This window comes from Macaca fascicularis, chromosome X (genome assembly GCF_037993035.2).
Source record: "Macaca fascicularis isolate 582-1 chromosome X, T2T-MFA8v1.1".
Taxonomy (NCBI): domain Eukaryota; kingdom Metazoa; phylum Chordata; class Mammalia; order Primates; family Cercopithecidae; genus Macaca; species Macaca fascicularis.
Genome location: NC_088395.1, coordinates 18,936,869 through 18,961,435, shown reverse-complemented (window position 1 = coordinate 18,961,435; position 24,567 = coordinate 18,936,869). Strand labels below are relative to the sequence as shown.

At 42.7% G+C, this 24,567-nt stretch overlaps 1 protein-coding gene across 13 annotated transcripts in view; it reads left to right on the top strand.

Moving 5' to 3' along the window:
* Positions 1-24,567, top strand: part of ADGRG2 (adhesion G protein-coupled receptor G2) — a 134,810-nt gene that overhangs the window by 35,526 nt on the left and 74,717 nt on the right. For 12 of the 13 annotated variants that reach the window (XM_065538043.2, XM_074028987.1, XM_015443470.4 and 9 more), the window contains exons 2-3: positions 5,502-5,546; positions 19,671-19,789. In XM_065538043.2, the coding sequence (XP_065394115.1) occupies positions 19,672-19,789 (118 nt within the window). In that variant the 5' untranslated portion in view covers positions 5,502-5,546; position 19,671. The remainder of the gene's footprint in view (positions 1-5,501; positions 5,547-19,670; positions 19,790-24,567) is intronic. The other variant, XM_065538044.2, reaches the window with a different exon arrangement.

Below are 24,567 nucleotides of genomic sequence, written 5' to 3'. Positions count from 1 at the left end.
TCAGACTTGCATTTAAAAAATCAAGTATATAAGTGTTCTTTTTGTGAAATAGTAAACTAGTTTTTGTAAAAGATTGGTAAATTCTTGCCTATGCATTTATGAAAGTGAGAATTGTTTATACCCTAAGGAAGGTTATGTCCCATTTTGGAATGCCTTAGTTCTGTCATCTTGGGTAGAGAGTTGGTGGTTGCCTCACCCAGACTATTGGGACTGGAGGTCTGAGAGTCATTTGAAGGTGAGGCTCTCACCATGTGGTCTTTGATACTCTCTTCTCCAGCTCTGGGCAGAGGTGACCAGCAACATTCTAGCCACCGGAATATACGTGGCAAGCCTCAAGCTAGGTAAGGGAAGGGAAGGAAAAGGGGGACACTGTAGGGTGAAGGAGAGTAGAAGAGAAAAGAGGGAGAGAAGACTGGAGGGAAGGGAAGAGAGAAAAGAAAGCTTCTCATGCTGCAGGAAAATAAAGCGTGGTAGCAATGGCTGCAAGAGGCCCATCGATGACTTCTCCTGGCTGCTTCTTTCCACCTCAGCATGCAGCCCCTCCAGACTGATGACCAGGGGTAATCATTTGAGATGTTTCACAAAGCAATTCCGAAAGCTCTGTTAGTCACTTCTACAATTTAACAAGGATGGACACAGGATGCTGTCCTTCCACTTTAAACTCTTTGGCTGTGCCTTGGTTTCAGCCATTTCCTCTCTTTGGAATACTCTCGCCCATGTCTTCATATAAAGGGAGTTGTGCCCTTTAGGCTGCAGCCTGATGATTACTTCCTAGATGAGATTTTCCTGGATCTATTTCCCCACACTGGGTTAGGTGTCCTTCCTCGGTGCTCCCATAACTGCCCGCAGCTGATGCCAAAGCCTGGCATTCTGGATTCAGGCTCGCCGGCCCCCTTGGCTATGAGCCTTTGTGCAGGGCACAACCTGCACAACCGTACAGAGTGGTCTTGTTTTTTGGCACACAGTAGGCACCCAGTTAAATGTTTGTTGAATGAATGATCTTTAGTTTTCCAGAGCCATCTCACAATTTAACTCCTCTTGAGTGGTGGCATCCAGAACTGAACAAACCAGTCTGTGCAGGTCAGGGTCCTATGAGGCAGGGTCTGATCAGTACCAGGGCCACCACAAGGTTTTAGAACCACTCTTGTTTGTTCCTCGATGGCAATACCTACCACTCTAAAACCAAGAATGTGCATATCCCCAACCTTCTCCTGTATATAACTTTGCCTTCCCCATCATCTCCATTTGTACAATTTTTTTTCCTACTAGTGTGAAGAAAGTCCTCTTTCCTTCTTTCTGGCCCCATCCCAATGTATCAAGGCCTCTTTGTCCTCTGGTCATTTATTCCATGGTGTCGGTGTCAGTGTCATCGCCAGGAACTTTGAGCCAGTCTGTGCCTGTCGGTCTGGGTCACCAATGAATCATTAGGTTCCTAATGAAGTGCTGAACCCTCCAGGATGCTGCATGTCACAGTTCTGTTTTGGTTGGTTTTGGTTTTTTTTGGTTGGTCTTTCCTTGGAGGACAGTGGGACAACTGCCTAGGGCTGCTGTTACCTGTGCTCTTTCACCAGTGGGTTGCAGATTATCCCTAGGATGTGTGGGTGCCGTGGCCAGGTGCCCAGGATGGGAGTTTTGACTCTTGGACACAGCCTCCCTGAGAGCGGCCCTAAACTGGAGCAGGGCTCTTAAGTACACCCGGAGGTCGTTTCCTTCCCACCCAAACCACTTGTAAAGTCTGCCTGCCTTTTTTTAAATTTATTTTTTGGGTCACGCTGGTATTACCCTGGGTTTTAGCCAGCTTGATAAATAGAGGAAGTTGGGTGGCTTCCCAGCCTCCCTGATGTCATGGTTTGGGGCAATCTGCAACTATGGGAGGTTTCATGAATCCTAGCAAGTGGTGAGTTTGCTGTTCTTCTCTGCGAAATTTCTCCGTTCCGTGCCATGTCTTACATAAGTTGATATGGTTCCTTTTGTGACTTGCCCTTTCCCTTCAGTGATGTAAGAACCCCAAACATTGGCAGTCACTATGTTTTGTCACTGAAGTGCTAGTGCTCATCAGATCCTCATTCCTTTTATGCTTCTCTAGGAGATAAAGGCTGGTGGGTGTGTGGTGGCCACAGGAGCAAGCAGGGGTCTGTGGACTGAAGGATGGGCCATTCTTTAATGAATTTGAGGCCTCGGTATTCGTCAGGCATTTTTGCATCGTTGCTCTTGCCATTCTTTTCCACAACTTGCTGAAGTGAGTTCCTGCTCCCTGGCTGGGAAGCTGGTTTCTTGGCCCTGAAACCAGAAGTCATTGTGTTCCCAGTTGGGCCTTTCTAACTGAGGTTGAGCAGGCGGAGGGGAGATGACGTTGAGCTGAGCAAGTGATGGCTTTCCCTCCCATTCCCTACCCCCTGAACTTGATGGAGGAGCTCTGTTCGGCCCTCCTTCTGTTCTGCTTTTCTTCACTAGAAGAAATCTACTTAATTGTGTAAGTACTATGTGAAGACATGCTTGTGTTCTATGGAGTAGCAATTTGCCTTCATCCTTTCCCTCCTCACACTCCTGGGTTATTGGTGGGTTTCCTTCCAGGCTATTTTGTATGCATCCACCCTTGTCACTGTATTAATAAGGATAGGCCACGTGCAGTGGCTCACGTCTATAATCTCAGCACTTTGGGAGGTCAAGGCGGGAGGATTGCTTGAGTCCAGGAGTTTGAGACCAGCCTGGGCAACATGGTGAGACCCCATCTCTACAAAATAACTAGCAAATTAGCCGAGCATGGTTGCACATGACTGTAGTCTTAGCTACCTGGGAGACTGAGGTGGGAGGATCACTTGAACCCAAGAGTGGGAGGCTGCAGTGAGCTGTGATCGAGCCACTGCACTTCAGCCTGGGCAACAGGGCAAGACCTCATTTCCAATAAAAAAAAAATAAGCATACACATATAACTTTGATTGTGTCTTAACAAATCCTCATATATATTATTCAGAAAACTATTTTTTTCTCTTGCCTTATATGCATTGACAGTCTCTATATGTTAATACATCTAAATAAACTTCACTTTTAAATGTTGCATAATATTCCAAAACACAGATGTACTTTTGTTTAACTCTTCATCTACTAATGGAAACTTAGGCTCCCCCCACCACACACACAGCTGCAATGACAGTATTTGTATATGTATTTTTGTATCTATGTGTCAGTATTTCTGTGGGGACAGTCTCTGGAATTTGAGTTTTTGTATCAAAAAGCATGCACATTTAAAATTTTAAAACATAGCTAAATTACTCTCTCAAAGTTTATGTTTCCACCAATGGTGTATGCAGGTGTTTATTTCCTCACATGCTCTCCAGCTTTGGATATTACTAGGCTTTTCAATTTTTTCATCCACTGGGAAAAACAAATGTCATGTTGCTTGCCCTACTTTTCTACCTGTAAGTATTCCAAGGGAGCAAACAGAACCTCCTGTTGTTCATTAATAAACTGGATTCCCAAGAACCATTAAGTGTGCTTTATTATGGTCGTCAATAAGGTTTTGGAAGAGGTAATGTGCTTGGGTTGGGAAATTTCATCAAAACATTATCAGAAATCCCTATGTAGAAAATTCTCATTTTTAGAAATGTTAAATGAACTTCTTTCGATACTCAAGTCACAATCAATTTCTTTCTTTCTTTGATTATTGAAATGTTTTTCAGTTGTTAATCCTACATTTAGTCCACATTCAGCATTAGGACATGTGTTTGCAATTGTTCATCATAGGACAGGACAACATGGTTGGCCTTCATTTTTGTCTTTTATTTTAAGTTCTGGGGTACGTGTGCAGGATGTGCAGGTTTGTTACACAGGTAAATGTGTGCCATGGTGATTTGCTGTACCTATCAACCCGTCACCTAGGTATTAAGCCCAGCATGCATTAGCTATTCTTCCTGATTCTCTGCCCACCCGCTCCCCGACAGGCCCCAGTGTGTGTTGTTCCCCTCCATGTGTCTGTGTGTTCACATTGCTCAGCTTCCAATTATAAGTGAGAATATGTGGTGTTTGGTTTTCTGTTCCTGCATTAGTTTGCTGAGGATGATGGCTTCCAGCTCCATCCATGTCCCTGCAAAGGACATGATCTCATTCCTTTTTATGGCTGCATAGTATTCCATGGTGTATATGCACCACATTTTCTTTATCCAGTCTATCATTGATGGGCATTTAGGTTGATTCCATGTCTTTGCTATTGTGAATAGTGCTGCAATAAACATATGTGTGCATGTATCTTTATAACAGAATGATTTATATTCCTTTGGGTATATAGCCAGTAATGGGATTGCTGGGCACTGAACTGCTATTATAACAGTCTGTTGAGAGACGCCAGCAGTAGGTCAATTGGTTCCAAAATGACCTTAGAGATCGTTTCTTATCACAGATCTTCATTTGAAAGTCATTATGTCCTATTTCACATGAGAAGACACCATTACATGAAGCGACTGTTATCTTCAAGCTAATAGCTGGACCAATGTTTTGGTTCAGAAGTAAGGCATGTTGGAATATTCTAAAAGATACAAGTCAGGTTGTCAGCAGTGCTCTCTGTCTTGGATAGATACTCCATTCTTTCCCCAGCATGCATCTGCGTTTTCCCTCATGTCATTGCAAATATCCCCATGTTCCCCTTTCAACTCTGAGCCAAACTTAGTAATTAACCAGGAGTTAGCCCTTTAGTGGAGAAAGAATTCTGCCTCTGGCACAAGAGACCTAAATGCCCCAATCCTTGATATCAAAGAGTTTAGGTTCTAGGGAAGTGAAGTCACAAACACACAAAGAAATATCTAGCCAAGCAGGGTCTCTAGAAGGGACCACCCCACCCCAGGTCTGGTCCAATCACTTCGTTGTCCAGTGCCCTGTGATACTGTTAATGAAGACTTCAACTGAACAGTCATTCATGCCACAAAAACATTAACAAGGCTGGGCGTGGTGGCGCACACCTGTAATCCCAGCACTTTGGGAGGCTGAGGTGGGCGAATCACCTGAGGTCAGAAGTTCAAGACCAGCCTAGCCAACATGGTGAAACCTTGTCTCTACTAAAAATGAAAAAAAAAAAAATTAGCCAGGTGTGGTAGCATGTGCCTGTAATGCCAGCTACTCAGGAGGCTGAGGCAGGAGAATCGCTTGAACCTGGGAGGTGGAGGTTGCAGTGAGCCGAGATGATGCCACTGCACTCCAGCCTGGGTAACAGAGCGAGACTCCGTCTCAAAACAAAACAAAACAAAACAAAAAAAAAAACATTAACAAGATCAGTCCCCAAACTGGCTTTGGGCTTGCGCTTCCAGTTTTTATATAAGTTCCTCAAAAGCAGGGTTTACATCCATTTTTTCTGTAACTCCACTGCTAAGTTCAAGCTGTGACGTGCAGTAGGGAACCCAGGGGACCTCGGCTGATGAGCTCACTGCAGTATTGAAGTATTATGCAGTCAAGAAAGTCTACTTTCCATTGGCCTAATTTTGCTTTTTTTTATTATTATTTTTCATTTTCAGGTGTGCACAGAGGTTCTCCACCTTTTTTTCTGAACTCGCAGTCAGGTGAGTGATGCTATTTCTATGAGATAATGTTGTAGAAATGAGGAACATGTTGGCTTGGGTTTTGTTTTTTTCTTTCCTATTTTCCCTTCTTCATTGCAAATTCCCATCCCTATATCAACTTTATTCTTTTTTGTTTGTTTTGTTTTGTTTTTAGCTCCTCACTCCCACTTGGAGCTCTCTTTCCTTCAGACACTTTCTTTTCCTTGGGGATTCTATTGTTGACTTGTTTCTTCTTGGTAACCCAATTGCTTTTGAATGGGCGTTCAGAAACGGGTACCGATTTTGAAGTTACATGGTGCGATCAAAGCTGGGGAAAGATAATGATCATTTACGTGGAATTATTTGGGATTCTGTTTCACTGTTTTCCCCTTTCCTGCTCCCTGGACGTGTGTCCCTTGGCTCTAACAGCTTTTGTCATGTTTTGAAATGGACTAAGGAAGTGTTTGTTCTCTCTCTGACCTAAGTGCTGTGCAAATGCAACTGTCAAAGGATCCTTCCAACCAGATTTCTGCCCATGACCCTCTTCTAGATAGAAATTCTGAAGCCACTACTTTCACGCTTCCTATTTCTTTCTTTTTTCTTTCTTTCTTTTTTTTTTGAGACAGGGTCTCCCTCTGTCACCCAGGTTGGAGCGCAGTGGTGCAGTCACAGCTCACTGTAGTCTTGACCTCCCAGGCTCAAGTGATCCTCCCACCTCAGCCTCCTGAGTAGCTGGGACCACAGGTGCGTGCAACCATGCCTGGCTAATTTTTTATTTTTTGTAGAGACGGGATCTCCCTATGCTGCCAGACAGGTCTCAAACTCCTGGCCTCAATCCATCCTCCTGCTTCAGCCTCCCAAAGTGCTGGGATTACAGGCCTGAGCCACTGTACCCAGGCTATTTCTTTTTTTTTTTTTTTTTTGAGGCGGAGTCTCGCTTTGTCGCCCAGGCTGGAGTGCAGTGGCGCGATCTCGGCTCACTGCAAGCTCCGCCTCCCGGGTTCCCGCCATTCTCCTGCCTCAGCCTCCCGAGTAGCTGGGACTACAGGCGCCGCCACCACGCCCGGCTAATTTTTTTGTATTTTTAGTGGAGACGGGGTTTCATTGTGTTAGCCAGGATGGTCTCGATCTCCTGACCTCGTGATCCGCCCGTCTCGGCCTCCCAAAGTGCTGGGATTACAGGCTTGAGCCACCGCGCCCGGCGCTATTTCTTTTGAGACTCATAAATAGTGGTTATTTCTGGGAATTCATTGACATAAATTATCAAAATTTTGTAAACAATGTAAATATCATAATGAATACAAATTAGAATGATCCTATTATAACTTACATGATAAATAACACATCGTTATTATAATAGATACTAGTAAGTTATTGCTATAAATAAGGTTACAACACCTGAGCGGGGTCACACAGCCAGTAAATGGCCCAGCTGGGACCTGAAACAGGAATGGGCATGGTGTGATGACAAAACTAAGGAAGGGCACAGAATCCTGGCGGGGGGTGGGCCCTGGTGGGTAAGAGGGGGGGGTTGGTTTCCTGAGTCCCTTGCTTCCTCTCCAGCATGGTTTCCTAGATGACCACTAACCATATGCTTTTGCCCTATCCCTGCCCCAGCCCTGCAGTGCAGATCAATGCCCCAGGAGGCTTTTAAGAAGAGTCTCTTATTTCTCTCCTCTACATATTGATAGAATTATTTTGCAGTAGTAGATTCTGGACCAAATCAATGAAAAAATATTTGTCGAGTGCCCGCTGTGGGTATGGGGGTGAGGTGGAGACCAAACCTATATAGGAGAGGCTATTGTGTTCTGCTTCCTTGTTTTTGTTTTTAGGCCAAGTCGAGTCTGATGGACCATTGAACAGAAAGTATCTTTTGTTTGTTGTTTTAAAAAAAATCACTATTTATTTGGCCATGCCAATGACCAATGAATCTGAGTAGTGGCTATTAAGCTCTTGGGGGCGGGAAAGGTATCTGCCTTGGTTTTTGCAGTATCTTGAGTCCCTGGCATAGAATCTTGCTTGTAACAGAACTTCAATAAATATTCGTCAACTAGTTGAATGAATGTCAATTATTTTGGAAATAATTCCAAAATCTGTTTACATTTAGGACTGGAGTGTATTATAAACTTATCTTCTTTGGCTGGGGGTGGTGGCATGTGCCTGTAGTCCCAGCTACTTGGGAGCCTGAGGCAGGAAGATCTCTTGAGCCTGGCAGGTGGAGGTTGCAGTGAGCCGAGATTGCACCACTGCACTCCAGCCTGGGTGACAGAGCAAAACCCTGTTACAAAAAAAGCAAGCAAACAACAACCAAACAACAACAACAACAACAAAACAAAAGCTTGTCTTCTAATTATGCTTGTAATCGTAGCTAACACTTCTTGACTAAACTAAGACTTTCATTATATTACCTCATTTAATCCCCACAGAACCCTGTGAACTAGGTCTTAGCATTGCTTCCATGTCTTCAGATGAAGAATTTTAAACTCCAGGGAGGTTAAGGAACAGCCCAAGTTTACACTGTAAGTGGTGGAGCTTAGATGTGAAGGCTCTACCATGCGTGTTCCCGAATCCTATGCTGTTCTGCTCATTTATGTGTGTTAAACATACTGCAAGCATTGGGGGAAGACCCTGAAGAGTGAGGGGAGAGAGATGAAGTAGGCTTTCACCTTGCCTTGGATAATTCACACATGGCTAATCAAGAGTATGGTAGATTGGAGGTATGAGAGAGTGGAGAAATTTGGAGATGAGCAAGGGAGCCAAAAAACAGAACACCCCTCAGCCGGGCGCGGTGGCTCACGTCTATAATCCCAGCACTTTGGGAGGCCGAGGTGGGTGGATCACCTGAGGTCAGGAGTTCAAGACCAGCTTGGCCAACAGGGTAAAACCCTGTCTCTTCTAAAAATACAAAAATTAGCCAGGCGTGGTGGCAGGCACCTGTAATCCCAGCTATTCAGGAGGCTGAGGCAGAAGAATCACTTGAACCCAGGAGGTGGAGGTTGCGGTGAGCCGAGATCACGCCGTTGTATTCCAGCCTGGGTGACAAGAGCGAAACTCCGTCTCAAAAAAAAAAAAAAACCAAACCAAACAAAAAAACAAAACACCCCTCACCAGGTTTGGTGAGTGTATGTTTACATTAAGTGCGCACTTTAGTTCTAATCTTGCATGTCTGATATTGATTCACTTGTTTTATTGCATAAAGCTTCCTTTTTCTGCATCAGAAAGCACTTACTGCTTATTAAGAAAATCATTTTTGCACTGTAAAGACCAAATAAGTCATTTCCTTCCATTTGATTCCAGAGATGTGAACGTTTCACACTGCAATGAGGCCGTATGGCTCAGCATTGACTTGACTTTGTGCTCTGACAAACAACATACAAGGCTGCTGTTTTAGAGTTCCTATTCAGCACTTACCAGTTAACCTAGTTTCTGTCATCTTTAGGACATGGTTGTTTTTGGCATATGGGATGTTGTTTCTCTTACTACAGTAATACTGGTTTTTAGTTCTTGGTGACCTTATCTTCAAAAAATTTTGTTGCTGAAGTTCAGAACAGTTCCTTTTGTCCAATATTTATTCAAACTACCTCAATTTACAAGATTTGAAATTGCTGCTAGACATTTCTGTGAGCATCTTGGAGAAATCTGAAAACAGTCTCATTTGATTTATATAATGGGTAAAAATCTAAGGACTTTCTTTGTCTGGTTTTGGCATTGGGGTTATGATAGCCTTGTAAAAGTGATTTCAGATGTGCTCTTTTTCTTTAGTTTCTGTGCGATTGGAACTCTTATTCCTTAAATATTTGATAGAATCATCAGTGAAGCCGTCTGGGCCTGGAGTTTTCTTTGTGGGACGTTTTGAGATTTTTAATGGTTATACCTACTATTCATGTTTATCATTTCTACTTGATTCCTTCTTGGTAATTGGTATTTGTTTCTAGAAATTTGTCCCTTTCTATCTAGAGTTTCAAAATTATTGAAGAAAGTTGTCCCTAAGAGCCTTTTATATTTATTATGTTTATAGCATTTACAGGTGTGTTGCTTTTTCCATACCTCCTATTAGCTACTTCCTCACTCCCTGCCTCTCTCTTTTTCTCCCCTTTCTCCCTCCCCTCCCTCTGTCTCTTGATTTTGCCAGAATTGTCTTTTCAAAGAGCAACGTTGGCTTTGTTAATCTTTATGTCTTTTTTCTGTCTTTATTATATGCTTCTTTTTTTTTTCATTACCTTCCTTCTTCTTCTTTGGGTTTGTTTTGCTGTACTTTTTCACACTTCTTAAGAATCTTAATTCATTAATTTTAAGCCTTTCTCTTTTTCTAATTTGTATGTTTAAAATATAATTTTCAGTCTATCATTAGCTGTATCCTATGTGTTTTTTATATAGCGTTTTTATTATTGATCAAGTCAAATATTTTCTTTATTCTTCTTTTTTCTTTTTGAGACAAGGTCTTGCTCTGTTGCCCAGGCTGCAGTGCGTTGGCGTGATCATGGTTCACTACAGCCTCTACCTCCTTGTCTCAGGCTATCCCTCTTGCCTCAGACTCCCATGCAGCTGGGACCACAGGCGCATACCACCATGCCCGGCTAATTTTTTGATTTATTTGTAGAGATGAGGGGGGTCCCACTTTGTTGTCCAGGCTGGGCTCGAACTCCTGGGCTCAGGTGATCCTTCTGCCTCAGCCTCCCAAAGTGCTAGGATTACAGGTGTGAGCCACCACGCCTGGCGAATATTTTCTAATAAACATTGTGACTTATTTGACCCATGGGTTATTTGTTAAATAATAAATCTAACTTTTTGTTATTACAACTTAATTGTGTTGTGGTCAAAGAACATGCTGCTTTCCTGTTTTCCAATTCTTTACAAAGCTTTTGAGACTTTTCTGATGGTCTGGATGGTTTCACAGACATTCCATGTGCACTTGAAAAGATTATGTACGCTGCAGTTGTTGAATGGGGGCTTCTAAATATGGTCCTCGTGGTGTTGGTTAAATGTGTCATTCAAATATTCTATATCCTTAATGACTTTCTTATTTAATTTTTACCAATTGCTGATAGAGATCTCTCATTATGATTGTGAATTTGTTCTATTTCTCCTTATATTCCGTCAATGCTGTTTGGTGTATTTTGAGGCTACAGTAGTTGCATTCACATGTACATTTCTTCAGTCTTCAATTCAGAATTGAATCTTTTATGAATGAACGGTTTTATTTCTAGGTAAAGCATTTTGCTTTAAAGTATAATTTGTCTGATATTAGTATAAACACATTAGTTTTCTTTTGATTAGCTTGGGCATAGCATATCTTTTCCATCTCTTTACTTTCAAACTTTCTGAATCATTAGGTTCTATTTGTGTCCTTGTGAATAGCATATAATTGGAGTTTGTATTTTTTTCAGTCTGATAATCCTTTGTCTTTTAATGGAATCATTGAGTCCATTTATATTACATGAATCATTTTATCTGCATTTTTTTTTCTTTTTTTTTTGAGACGGAGTTTCACTCTTGTTGCCCAGGGCTGGAGTGCAGTGGTGTAATCTCAGCTCACTGCAACCTCTGCCTCCTGGGTTCAAGCGATTCTCCTGCCTCAGCCTCCCGAGTATCTGGGATTACAGGCACCTGACACTATGCCTGGCTAAGTTTTTGTATTTTTTTTTAGTAGAGATGGGGTTTCGTCATGTTGGTCAGGCTGGTCTCAAACTCCTGACCTCAGGTGATCCACCCGCCTTGGCCTCCCAAAGTGCTGAGATTACAGGCGTGAGCCACTGCACCAGCCTGCATTTGTTTTTAAATCTTTATCACTTTCTATTTTTCCTAACCATTCTTTGTTGCTGTTTCTCCTCTTTCTTGCCTTTTTTCCAGACTGACTGAATATGTTAAAAACTGTTTTCCTCCTCCACTAGTTAGGAAGTTATATGTCCCTTTTCTGTTCTTTAGTTACTAAAGAAATTACAACCTGTTGTAGAAATTACAACCTGGTGTAGAAATTACAACATGTCTACTCAACTTTTCAATGTGTAAAAATAATCAATACCTTTAGCTTCCTCTAGTATAATTCAAGGATCTTGGAAGACTTTAATTTTTGAATTTCATTTTGTCATCTCCTTAGTTATATTACATATAATACATATATTATTTCCTATGTTTATATATATGAGATAGTTGCTGTATGTTTTTATCATGTTTCACTAATCCCTACAAGATGTTATTGTTTTATATAGTAGTTTTGTTTTATTTCAAGACAGAGTCTCCCTCTATCACCCAGGCTGGAGTGCAGTGGCACGATCTTGGCTCACTGCAACCTCCGCCTCCCAGGTTCAAACAATTCTCCTGCCTCAGCCTCCCAAGAAGCTAGGGTCACAGGTGCCCGCCACCACATCTAGCTAATTTTGGTATTTTTAGTAGAGATGGGGTTTCACCATGTTGGCCAGGCTGGTCTTGAACTCCTGAGCTCAAGTGATCTGCCCATCTCAGCCTCCCAAAGTGCTGGGATTACAGGCGTGAGCCACCATGACTGGCACTGTTTTATATAGTAAAAGTTGATTTGGATTTGCCAATAGAGAATACTACCCCTAGTTCTGGGCAACTGGGGCCTCTGGCTTGTGACTTGTGATTTAGAGTCCCCGCTCTGGCCTTTCTCTAGCTCCACCCCTCTCCAAATGGCAAGAAGTCTGTGGCGTCAAGAAGTCATGCCTACCTGGAGGCTGCCTCCCTCTTCCCCTCACCCTTGCTTCTAGATCATACTCTGGGAATCCAGGACCCTGGAATTCCCAATCCAAACATTCTGTGCCAATTTCCAGGACCTGGGCACTCCCCTTCCCCATTGCAAGCCATGCTGCAGGTGTATGTACTCCCAGACCCAAGGGATGACCAAGGGGTACATGCATGAAGGAGAGGGGGTTAGGGTATGCAGGCTGTGGTGATCACGTGCGTGTGCACAAAGCCTCTTACAGCTTGGAATGAAGCCTTAGGGGAAGAATAAGGGCAAAGCCTTCTTTTAAACTCTTGAACTGTATCTTAGAAATGTTAACCATGGGCCTGGCCACAAACCCACCACTTCCTTTGTTCCTCATTCCTCCTTGCATCTCAGATCTTATGTCTTTTGCCTGAATACATGTTTTAGGATTGATTTCAGTAATGATTTGCAGGCAGGGAGCAACATCACAGTTTCTGTTTGTCTGGGAATATCTTCATCTTGCCCTCATTCTTCAAAGATATTTTCCCTGAGAGCAGAATTCTAAGTCGGCAGTTTCTTTCCGGCACGCTGCAGACAGACTTCCACTGGTTCCGGCTTCCACTGTTGCTTCTGAGAAGATAGCTGTCAGTCTAACAGCAGCTTCTTAACAGCCTTTCTCTTTCTTTTTTTTTTTTTTTTTTTTTTTTTTTTGAGGTGCAGTCTTGCTCTGACGCCCAGGCTGGAGTGCAGTGGTGTGATCTCAGCTCACTGCAACCTCTGCCTCCCGGGTTCAAGCGATTCTCCTGCCTCAGCCTCCCGAGTAGCTGGGATTACAGGTGGGTGCCACCACACCTGGCTAATTTATGAAATTTTAGTAGAGATAGGATTCCACCTCGTTGGCAGGCTGACCTTGAACTCCTGGCCTCAAGTGATCCACCCACCTCGGCCTCCCAAAGTGCTGGGATTACAGACGTGAGCCACCGCACCCCCAGCCTGACAGCTGCTCCTTTGAAGGTTATCTGTCTTGTTTTTCTGACAATTTTTCAGATGTTCCTGTTTTTGTTTTCTCTCATTTTCACTATGATGTATCTAGGTGTAGATTTCTTTTTATTTATTGTGATTGAGATTCTTTGGGCTTCTTAAATCTGAGGATTGGTGTTTTTCACCCATGACTAAGGAGGCACTTAGTCATTATCATTCCAAACACTGATTCTCTCCTCTTTGAATTTTGTTTAAATGTATGTTAGACATTATATTTCTTTTCTCCATGTCTCTGAACTTTTCTTTCATATGTCATATTTGATACTCAGGTTTGCCTCATTAGGCCCATACCCACAGGTATAAGTGGGCTTCATTGCTTACATTGCTTACCGGGTTCCTGCTTGAGTTTCACCTTTGGCCTGGCAATTCCTTTCTATCTTGCCAGCTCTTTGATATGTTTAAGAAAATGCACGGCTGGGCACAGTGGCTCACGCCTGTAATCCCAGCACTTTGGGAGGCTGAGCTGGATGGATCAACTGAGGTCAGGAGTTCAAGTCTAGCCTGGCCAACATGGTGAAACCCCATCTCTACTAAAAATAGAAAAAATTAGCCAGGTGTGGTGGCAGGCACCTGTAATCCTAGCTACTCATGAGGCTGAGACAGGAGAATTGCTTGAACCCAGGAGGTGGAGGTTGCAGTGAGCCAAGATCATGCCATTGCTCTCCAGCCTGGGAGACAGAGCGAGACTCTGCCTCAAACAAACAAAAAAAAAAGAAGAAGAAAGAAAATGTGCCGGGTATGGTGGCTCACTCCTGTAATCCCAGCACTTTGGGAGGCTGAGGCCCAGGAGTTTAAGACCAGGAGTTCAATACCAACCTAGGCAACATGGTAAAACTTCATCTCTACAAAAAATTAAAAAATTAGCCAGGTGTGGTGGTACATGCCTGTAGTCTCAGCTACTCAGGAGGCTGAGGCAGGAGGATCAATTGAGCCCACGGGGTCGAGGCTGCAGTGAGCCATGATCATGCCACTGCACTCCAGCCTAGGTGACAGAATGAGACCCTGTCTCAAAAAATAAATAATAATAATAATAAAAGAAAATGCTTTTAGCATTTTATTCATGATTTTTAATTGTCTTCAGCCCAAGGTTTGATCTAACTAACCTAACCTATTTCTGGAATGCTGAAGACATTTTTTTTCCCCTGAGATATTTCCTGTATCGAAGTCATTGAGCAGTGTTCAAATAGAAATTTAATTATGCTTTTCTTACCAGTTTCCTGATTCTTTCTCTGACTTCTTTGAAAATTGAACAATCCAAATCAATTGCTTTTTCACTTTTTGTTCTTGCTTTATCCATACTGAGAACCCCTGCAGTCCTTTTTTTTTTACATTTCCCCTTGTGGTGGTCTTGTAAGCCAACATATATGACTCCGTATAAATGTCCCAAAAGCAAAGAGTTTTCTAGAAGACTTAGGGAACAATTATCATACCTCTTGTAACTCAGGTCAAAAATAGTAATCATTGCCTCTATCATAGTAGCTATGATATAATCAAAGTATGCCAGTTAACCAGAGATAACAGAGAATAACCCTCACCCAGACCTACCCTATGGTGGTATCAAGCTATTTCTCCCTTTCTGATATTATTCTTTAATTATTCTACATCTAGAGACAGATTTATCATTTATTGTCATAACAGGTTTCACTGATGATATATATTTTAAAATATGATACTGATACTATTTAATGAAATTGAAGAGCTCTAGAATGAGTTTTTAGAGTGGAAGCACCATGGCATATAGTCATGTAGTTCATGCACTATACAACTCTGGAGAGAGGTTGCCATTTACATCAGAGTTCACAACTTAAAAGGGGGCCCTGGATAAAGATGAATTGGGGATCATCTTTAATCTAGTGTCAAGGTCTATGTTTCACTGTTCAAATGCTACCAAATAGTTTTCTTTGTAATTGTTGCTATCTTCCTAGCCATCCTTAGCACCTTAAAAATTTGCTAAGAACCAGTGGTTATTCAAATCCTCTTTGTTGATGACCTGGATAGCATTGAGCTAACCCCAATTGCACCAGAAGATGAATAGATGTTTGTGTTAGGCTGTTCTTACATTGCTATAAAGAAATCCCCGAGACTGGGTCATTTATAAGAAAAGGGGTTCAACTGGCTCCTGGTTCTGCATGCTGTACAAGAAGCATAGTGACATTTGCTTCTGGGGCTCACTTATCACCAAGGGGATGGCCCAAGCTATTCATGAAGGATCCTCCATGATCCAACACCTCCCACCAGCTCACACCTCCAACATTCAACATGAGATTTGGATGGGGACACGTATCCAAACTATATCAATGTTCCAGCTGAAACAGAGAAAACTGGCTTTGATGTGCAATGACTAAAGGTTTCAAACTTCACAGATTTCCCTTTGATTAGTGATCCTAGAGACTTTATGACCTAATAGGACATTCTCGGTTTATGCAGAAGGCAGTAGAAGCTACATTATTTCAAATATCATAAAACTTCTCCAAAAACATATGTTCAGCCTTGAGAAAACGTATTCCAGATCTGACAACTGAAAGCAGTCTTTTGAGTGGTGCCAGTCTGCATTAAGTTCTTGATCTATATTTTTTTTCAAGATGGTTGCTGGGATCATCTTTCATTCTGGCCTTTCCTACCTGCATTTGGAAGTTGAGTAGATCCTGTCTTTAGTGAAAAGGCATAGTTTATTTTGATCAGAGGTCTCAGTTACAGCACATAGTAGTTACTCACTGTGTATGTACACTGAGTCACTGAATACACAAATTTACCTTTGATCATGTCTTGTACACCACTTAGGTCCTGCCCTAAGAGTTAGCAAAGCTCAAGAATGAGTTTGTAGACATTTTAAGATTGTATAATAACGTTTTGAACTTGATGTCTTTCACCTGATGGACTCAAAACATTTTACTTACAAGGAGACAAAGTCTCAGGAGGCTGGCATTGTGTTCTGGTAGAAAGAGTAAGGGTTCTACCAAATAGCTGAATGACCTTGACCCATCCCCCAGACTTGCAGGGGCCTCCAATCTTTTGGCTTCTCTGGGCTACATTGGAAGAAGAATTGTTGTGGGCTACACATAAAATACACTATAGCTATTGATAGCTGATGAGCTAAAAAAAAAAATTGCAAAAGAAATATCATAATGTTTTAAGAAAGTTTAAGAATTTGTGTTGGGCCACATTCACAAGCATCCTGGGCCACATGTGACCCGTGGGCCGTGGGTTGGAGAAGCTTGCCATGATGGGCCTCTTTCATCTGTAGAATGAGGGTTCGAGGATAGGTGATTTCTGAGTTCCTTTCCAGAAATAAACCACTCTGATACTGTCTCCCCAGGCTACACTTAAATACTTGTGAATTAAATCTAAGTCAACTCCACCAGTTTCAGGTAGAGTCAAGCCTAAGGCATTTGCAGAGGAGAGCATTTTCTGTGGCGCTGTAGTTCACTCAATAATGCCTCCGTTTTTTTTTTTTAAAGCAGTGCTTTTGGAGGGGGGGCAGAGTTCAAAAACTTAAAAAATAGGTTAATTTTTAAACTTTTTATTGAAAATTATGGCATACATATAAGTATACAACTCAGTGAATTTTGTGAACTGAACACGACCATGTAACTGGCACACATAATATTCCCGGTACCTCAGAAGCCTTCCTTGTGCCCCCATCCAATATTGTTATAACTCCCTACCTTCCAAGGATAAGCCTTCTCCTGACTTCTCACCGCATCGATTAGTTTTTTCTGCTTCGATTTCTCATGAATGGAATTATGTACCATAAGTACTCTTTTCTCTCTGGTTTCCTTGGCAAACATTATATTTCTGAGCTGCACTGAGATTGTTTTGTATAGCTGTAGCAGACACTTAGGTCTTTCCTCCAGAGAGACATCGATACATCTTTGCACAACTGTGTTAACATCCTCATTTGAGTGACTCCTTTGGGAAGATCAATAACATGCCATTATGCCCAGAGAGAGGTTAAAAGAGGAGGGAGAAATTAGAGGCTTTTTTATAATTGATCAACATATTATAGCATTAATACATAATACAATTTATTAATTTAAGATATGCAAGCTGTCTTTTGAAGGAGAAAGATTCACCTCCTGGTCTAAAACATCATCATGTCAGGTCAAGGAAAGAATCACTCTCCTAGTGCTGGTTATGAGTATTCAATTACAGAATTCTTAAAGATTGCCAGCTTTATCTTGAGACAGAAATTCTGGCTTATATATCCCCCTTCTTTCCATGCCCTCTACCCCTTAATCCCAGCACTGCCTGATCCTGCACATACTAGGTGCAAAATAGATACCTGTTGAATGAATGAATGAATGAATGAATGACGAGTACAGCTAACATTTACAGTACCTTCACAGTGCCAGCCACTGTGCAAAGATTTCTTGTTTACTCACTGCAACAGCACTATCAGGTGAGTGCTGTTATCTCAATTTGCTAGATGGGGAAACATGACCATTGGAAATAACTTGTCCACAGTCACTCAGATATTATGTGGCCAAGCTGGGACCTTTGAACTCATGCTCTTTAGTCTTCACCACTGTGTATTCACACTCACTCTAGGACTTGCAGAGGCTGCAAGTGGTGGCTGGATTCATGAGTGCCCTTGGCTGAGAGCTCTGCTCGCTGAGGACACACAGCCTGGTTTGTCCAGCCACTTCCCTCTGGCTGTGTAGAGGAAGCCTGCCCAGTTGGCTCTCGCCACCCCCTTGCTTGTGCCTGTGCCCATGAGTGGTTCCTTTCTCAGCACTCCACGCCAGCCTCCGCTCCTAGTGCTGACTGCCCGTCATGGGGTAATGTTGGCCAACTCCCAGACATGGGAGGATCAGACGGTCTTAGCGTTTGCGATTCTCTCTGTGTGCTGAACTCTCCCCTAGCCCCTGCCCCACCTCCAGCACGTGCATTTCATCTAACTCACTCCTATTCAGCCCTCACATCTCAACTGGTACATACTGGCCCTCAATAAATATTTGTTGAATGAATAAATGAATGAATGGCAAATGAGGCTTTTAAATTCAATTCTGATATAAACTACTAAAATGCAAGCAATGATGATAAAATAATGTGCAACAAAAAGGAAACGCAATGTACTGATGAAACTGGGTAGTTCCCTTGACCCCTTCGTGGGACTCATGAAGGAGTGGCTCACTGACTCAGCCCACAGCTCTCACCCCCTCGCGGGAGGGGGAGCACGCAGGTGAGTGGGTACAGAGGCCAGGTTGAGTGCTTCTGGGCAACCAGCAGGAGCAGGACTCTGTGCGGGCCCACGGCAGCATCGACAGGTTGCCCACGACCTCCAGAGCCCCAGAGGGCATGTGTTACAGCACATTCTTTTAGCATTGCCATCTGTGGACAGTGTAAGTGTTAAACAGCTCAGTGTCACTGTGACAGCCTCTTGCACCCGCACCCAGGTATTCGTCTGGCATCCAGGAGGAATGAAGTTGTAAGAACAAATTGGAGGTTGGCGAATGCTGAGGATTTTATTGCTGACGAAAGTGGCTCTCAGTGGGATGGGTAGCTGGAAAGGGAATGGAGTGGGAAACTTCCCCTGGAGTTTGGCCATCTGTGGCTGAACTCTTCTCCGAAGTCCCACTGTCAAGCCATCTCTCTGAAGTCAAGCTGCTCCTCTCCAACGTCCGGCTACTTCTCTTCTCTCCTTCTCTGCTACTCTGCCAGTGAGGCCTGGGGTTTTTATGGATACCGGACTGGGGGACAGGGCAGGCCAGGGTGGTTTTGGAAAAGCCAACATTTGGGCAGGGAAACAGGAACGCATGTTCTCACTTTGGGCTACGGGTCCAGGCTTGAGAGTGTGGCCCTTGTCCAGGACCACCTTCTTCTACCCAATATTTCCCTGCCTCCTGTCCATATCACTTATCCTTTTGCAGTATAAAACATACAAGAGGAAAACTCCGCCTCAAAAAAAAAAAAAAAAAAAAAAAGCATGAATAGGAGCTGGGCACAGGGGCGCTGTCTGAGGCAGGAGGATTGCTTGAAGCCTCAGTATACTATGATCACACCTGTGAACAGCCATTGCGCTCCAGCCTGGGCAACATAGCGAGACTCTATCTCTTTAAAAAAGTGTTTTTTTTAAGGAAAAATAACAGAGAAATTGATAGATTATTGAAAAGATTCTGTGTAGTGGTAATAATGATGTAACATTTTGCATTTTTAATTTCTTCTCTTGTTATTTTGCATGTGTTGATGTTTTCCATAAATCCACATGGGCTACCTTGCTTCTAATAGGTATAACATCCTACTGGGCAACCCTCCCATCATAAACATGGGTTTTGCTTGTTGTCACCAGTGCCCAACTGGCATTTCTGATTCTCTGGAACCATAGCAATTTGAAGTGCACAGGATCACAGGTTGCCTTAGTTGAGGAATGACCTTTGAGGTATTGCCGTGTTGTGATTATGGCAGCTGTGATGATCTGTTTTCGCCTTACTTTATTCCAGGATGGTTTTCTCTGGCAGGCAGTGTGGCCATGTTGGCAGAACTGAAGAAGTTTTACTGACATTCAAGATATTCCTTGTCATCATTTGTCTTCATGTCGTTCTGGTAACATCCCTGGAAGGTAATGTGTCTGTTTTTCTTCATTTTTTTTTTCTGTTTATCTGCTTGTATGTGTGTAATTTTTTTGTTATTTAGGATTTTTTTACTATGGTAAAATAATATAATATTTATCATTTTAACCATTTTTAAGTATACAGTTCATTGGCATTAAGTACATTCACAATTTTGTGTAACTGTCACCGCTATCCATTTCTAAAACGTTTTCATCATCCCAAATAGAAACTCTATATCCATTAAACAATAACTCCCCATTTCCTTCCCCCATACCCCTTCCTGGTAACCTCTGTTCCTTTTCTTTCTATGTATTTGCCTATTGCAAGTACCTTAGATAAGTGGAATCATACAACATTTGTCCTTTTGTGCCTGGCTTATTTCACTTAGGATGTTTTCAAAGTTCACCCACATTGCAGCTTGTATCAGAATTTCATTCTTTTTAATGGCTAATGTTTCACTGTATGCATTGACCCCATTTTGTCTATTGATTTATCCATTGATGGGCATTTGGGTCGTTTCCCCCTTTCGGCTGTTGTGAATAATGCTGCTATGAACATGGGTGTACAAATCACTATTTGAGTCCCTGCTTTCATTTCTTTGGGGCATATACCTAGAAGGGAATTGCTGGATCATATAACCCTGTGTTTAACATCTTGAGAAACTGCTAAACTGTTTTCCACAGTGGCTGTATCATTTTACATTCCTACAAGCAAGGCACAAGAATTCCAGTGTCTCCCATTCTTGACGATGCTTGTATTTTCCTGTTGTTTTGGCAATGGGTGTGAAGTGGTATCTCATTGTGGTTTTGATTTACATTTCCTGAACGATTAGTGATATTGAGCATCTTTTCATGTGCTTATTGGCCACTTATATATCTTCTTTGGAGAAGTGTCTATTCAAATCCTTTGCTCAGTTTTGAATTGGGTTGTTTTTGTTGGTGTTGAGTTTTGGAGTTCTTTGTGTATTCTGGATATTAATCCCTTATCGGATATATAATTTGCAAGTATTTTCTCCCATTCTGTGGAGTGTTTCTTCTACTCTCTTAATAGTATCATTTCATGCATAAATTCTTTTAATGTTAATGTGGTCTATTTATTTTTACTTTTGTTGTCTATGCTTTGGTGTTATATCAAAGAAATCATTGCCAAATCCAATATCATGAAGACTTTCCCCTATGTTTTCTTCCAAGAATTTTATAGTTTTAGCTCTTATGTTTAGGTCCTTTGATCGATTTAGAGTTCATTTTTGTATATGGTGTAAGGTTAAGGGTCCAACTTCACTCTCGTGCATGTGGATATCGTTTTCCAGCCGCATTTCTTGAAAAGACTGCCCTTTTGCCATTGAATGGTCTTGGCACCTTTGTCAAAAATCACTTCGTTACTGGTGGAGGGTGTCTAGGTTCTTGGCATCTTGAACAAATAATTGGACAAAACGCACAAACGAAGCAAGGAAGTAATGAAGAGATTTATTGAAAATGAACGTACACTCCACAGTGTGGGAGTGGCCCGAGCACAGGGGCTCAAAGGCCCTATTACAGAATTTGTGGGAGTTTCCATTGGTTACTTGGTGTATGCCCTACGTAAATGAAGAGGACAAAGTAAAGTTACAAAGTCATTTACTCAGCGTACACCCTATGGTGAGGATATTTCCTGTCATAGCTGAAGTGTGAATCGGCTTTATGTTCCCTGCCTCCAGACCCTATTTTCCTGCCTCAAATTGACCATATAGATGAGGGTTTATTTCTGGTGTTTACTTGTTCTTAAATGTATCTGCTTGAAGGTACAACCATATGGAAATTTAAAGGCGGTAGAGAATCAGACAAATGAAGCAGCCTGGTATTTTCAGAAAGAGGGATCTTTAGAAGTTCATGGGACAAGAAGAAAAGGTATCTAAGAAAGGTAGTTGAAAGACCAGCAATGCTGGGCCTGCAGTTTCTGTGGGCACAACTGCCAAAGGCAAGTATAAAGAACCCTCATTAGGAGGTTCACACCTGTAATCCCAGCACTTTGGGAGGCTGAGGAGGGAGGATCACTGGAACCCAGGAATCCAAGACAAGCCTGAGCAACATAGTGAGACCCCGTCTCTACAAAAATGAAATAACATAAAAAATTAGCTGGGCGTGGTGGTGGGTGGCTGTATTCCCAGCTACTTAGGAGGCTGAGATGGGAGGATCACTTGAGCCCAGGAGGCAGAGGTTGCAGGAGGCAGAGGTTGCAGTAAACAGTGACCGTACCACTGCAGTCCAGCTTGGGTGGCAGAGTGCAACCCTGTCTCAAAAAAAAAGCATCCTCATTAGGAATGAGACTAGGAAATGTTTGATACTTAAGACATCAAGGACACACAAAGAAATACCTTTCTTATTCCGAAGTGGGTGGCAGGACCAAGGAATCTTTATTGCATAAGATAAAAATCTACTAGCAGCAAACAACAAAACATACAAACAAATAAAACACAGATACAAATACACAGACTAAATGGAAAACTTCCCAACAAGCTATAACACAATTGGCAATCCTTTAAAAAGTAGGTACGGGGGCATGTTGTCAAGAAGCCACCATTCTTTAAGAAAAGAAATGATGGCCGGGTGCGGTGGCTCATGCCTGTAATCCCAGCACTTTGAGAGGCCGAAGCGGGTGGATCACCTGAGGTCAGGAGTTCAAGACCAGCCTCGCCAACATGGCAAAGCCCTGTCTCTACTAAAAATGCAAAAAATTAGCCGGGCGTGGTGGTGCGCGCCTGTAATCCCAGCTATTTGGGAGGCTGAGGCGGGAGAATTGTTTGAACCCAGGAGCGGAGGTTGCAGTGAGCCGAGATCATGCCATTGCACTCCAGCCTGGGTGACAGAGTGAGACTCTGTCTCAAAAAAAATAAAGAAAGAAAAGAAAAGAAATGATAAGGACTAAATGTATTCTGAAGGCTTACAACATACCAGATTCCTACATGCTTAGTACACGTCCACTCCCTTAATCTTCTCAATCCAGTCTAGGAAGGGGAGATCCTAGTTATATTGCCATTTTCCAGATCAGGAAGCTGAGGCTCAGAGAGGTAAGTAACTTGCCCAAGGCTGTTAGCCCTTAAGAAGCGGCAGAGCTGGAATTTGAACCCAGTAGTCAGCCTCTAGATTTTGTGTTTGTAACCACAAAACCAAGTTATCAAACTTGAGCATGCATCAGAATCCCCTGGAGGGCTTATGGAGGTACCGTTCACTGGGCCCCATCCCCAGAATTTGTGCTTCAGTGGGTCTGGGGTGGGACTGAGGAACTGACAGCTCTAACAAGCTCCCCGGTGATGCTGATGATATAGTCTAGGGACTACACTTTGAGAACCACTGCGTACACAACTGGTGGAAGACAGAAATGGGGAGAGAATATATATATCCTAGCACTTTGGGAGGTCAAGGTGGATGGATTGCTTGAGCTCAGCCTGGGCAACATGGGGAGACCCTGTCTCTACCAAAAAAAAAAAAAAAAATTAGCCGGGCAGTGGCGTGCCTGTGGTCCTAGCTACTCAGGAGGCAGAGGTGGGAGGATCGCTTGAGCCCAGGAGGTCAAGGCTACAGTGAGCTGAGATCATGCCACTGTACTACAGCCTGGGTGACAGAGCGAGACTCTCAAACAAAAAATAAAATAAAATCTAAACTATTCTCACACGCATCATCTCCTTAGGGCACTGAAACGTTACTGTGGGCTTGGCAGGGCGAAACTCAAGAGTCCCCACTTTACTGATGAGTAAATGTCCTCCCCAGGGAGGTTATTGGTTAGGAAGTGGCGGAGCCCAGACTAGATGCTAGATCTTCAGTCTCACGTTTCGGTGCTTTTTCCACCACAGGGGTAGATGAGGCAGGAAAGTGGAACACAAGGGAAAAAACTCATCCAAATGAAAGCTGTTTGTTAGAAATATGTCTTTTTGAAAAATTATGTTTTAAAATGCCAACAACAGGGGCAGGTAAATAGGAAAGTGCATGGCTCTGAAACAAACCTAAGTAGGGAAAAGCTGAGTGATCACTAAAGGCAGCTGACTGCATTTCTTGCTCCAGATCTCTGATGAATTGATTTCTTAAAGCAGTGGTTCCCAAAGTATGGCAGACAAGTAGCACTGGCATCACCTGTCTCTCAGAACGCCCAGTAAGAGTGTTTATTCATGTTATGTATTTATTTTGTTTTTGTTTTATTTTCTTTTTCTTTCTTTTTTTTTTTTTTTTTTTTTTTTTTTTGGAGACAGGATCTTGTTGTCGCCCAGACTTGAGTGCGCGATCTCAGCTCACTGCAGTCTCAATCTCCCGGGCTCAAGTGATCCTTCCACCTCAGTCTCCGGAGAAGCTGGGACTACAGGCAACACCACCACGCCCAACTAATTTTTTAAATTTTTTGTAGAGATGGGGTATCACTATATTGCCCAGAGTGGTCTCAAATTCCTGGGCTCAAGCGATGCTCCCACCTTGCTTCCCAAAGTTCTGGGATTACAGACGTGAGCCACCATGCCCTGCTCATGTTACTGAACAATCACCTTGATAGCACTCACCACGTGCCGGCCACTGTTCTAAGCCCTTACAAATGGCTAACTCATTTAAAGCCCACTCTATAACCCCTTGAAAAAGGCACTATTATGAGCTCATTTTACCGGTGAGGAAATTGAGGCACAGAGGAGGTAAGCAACTTGCCTTAGGTCAAATAATTAAGAGGTTGCAGAGTTACAATTCAAATTCAGGCCATCTGGCTCTAAAGCCTGTACGTTGGACCTCTATACTATGGTGCCTTTTCACATTCTTAACCTCTCTGCTATGCT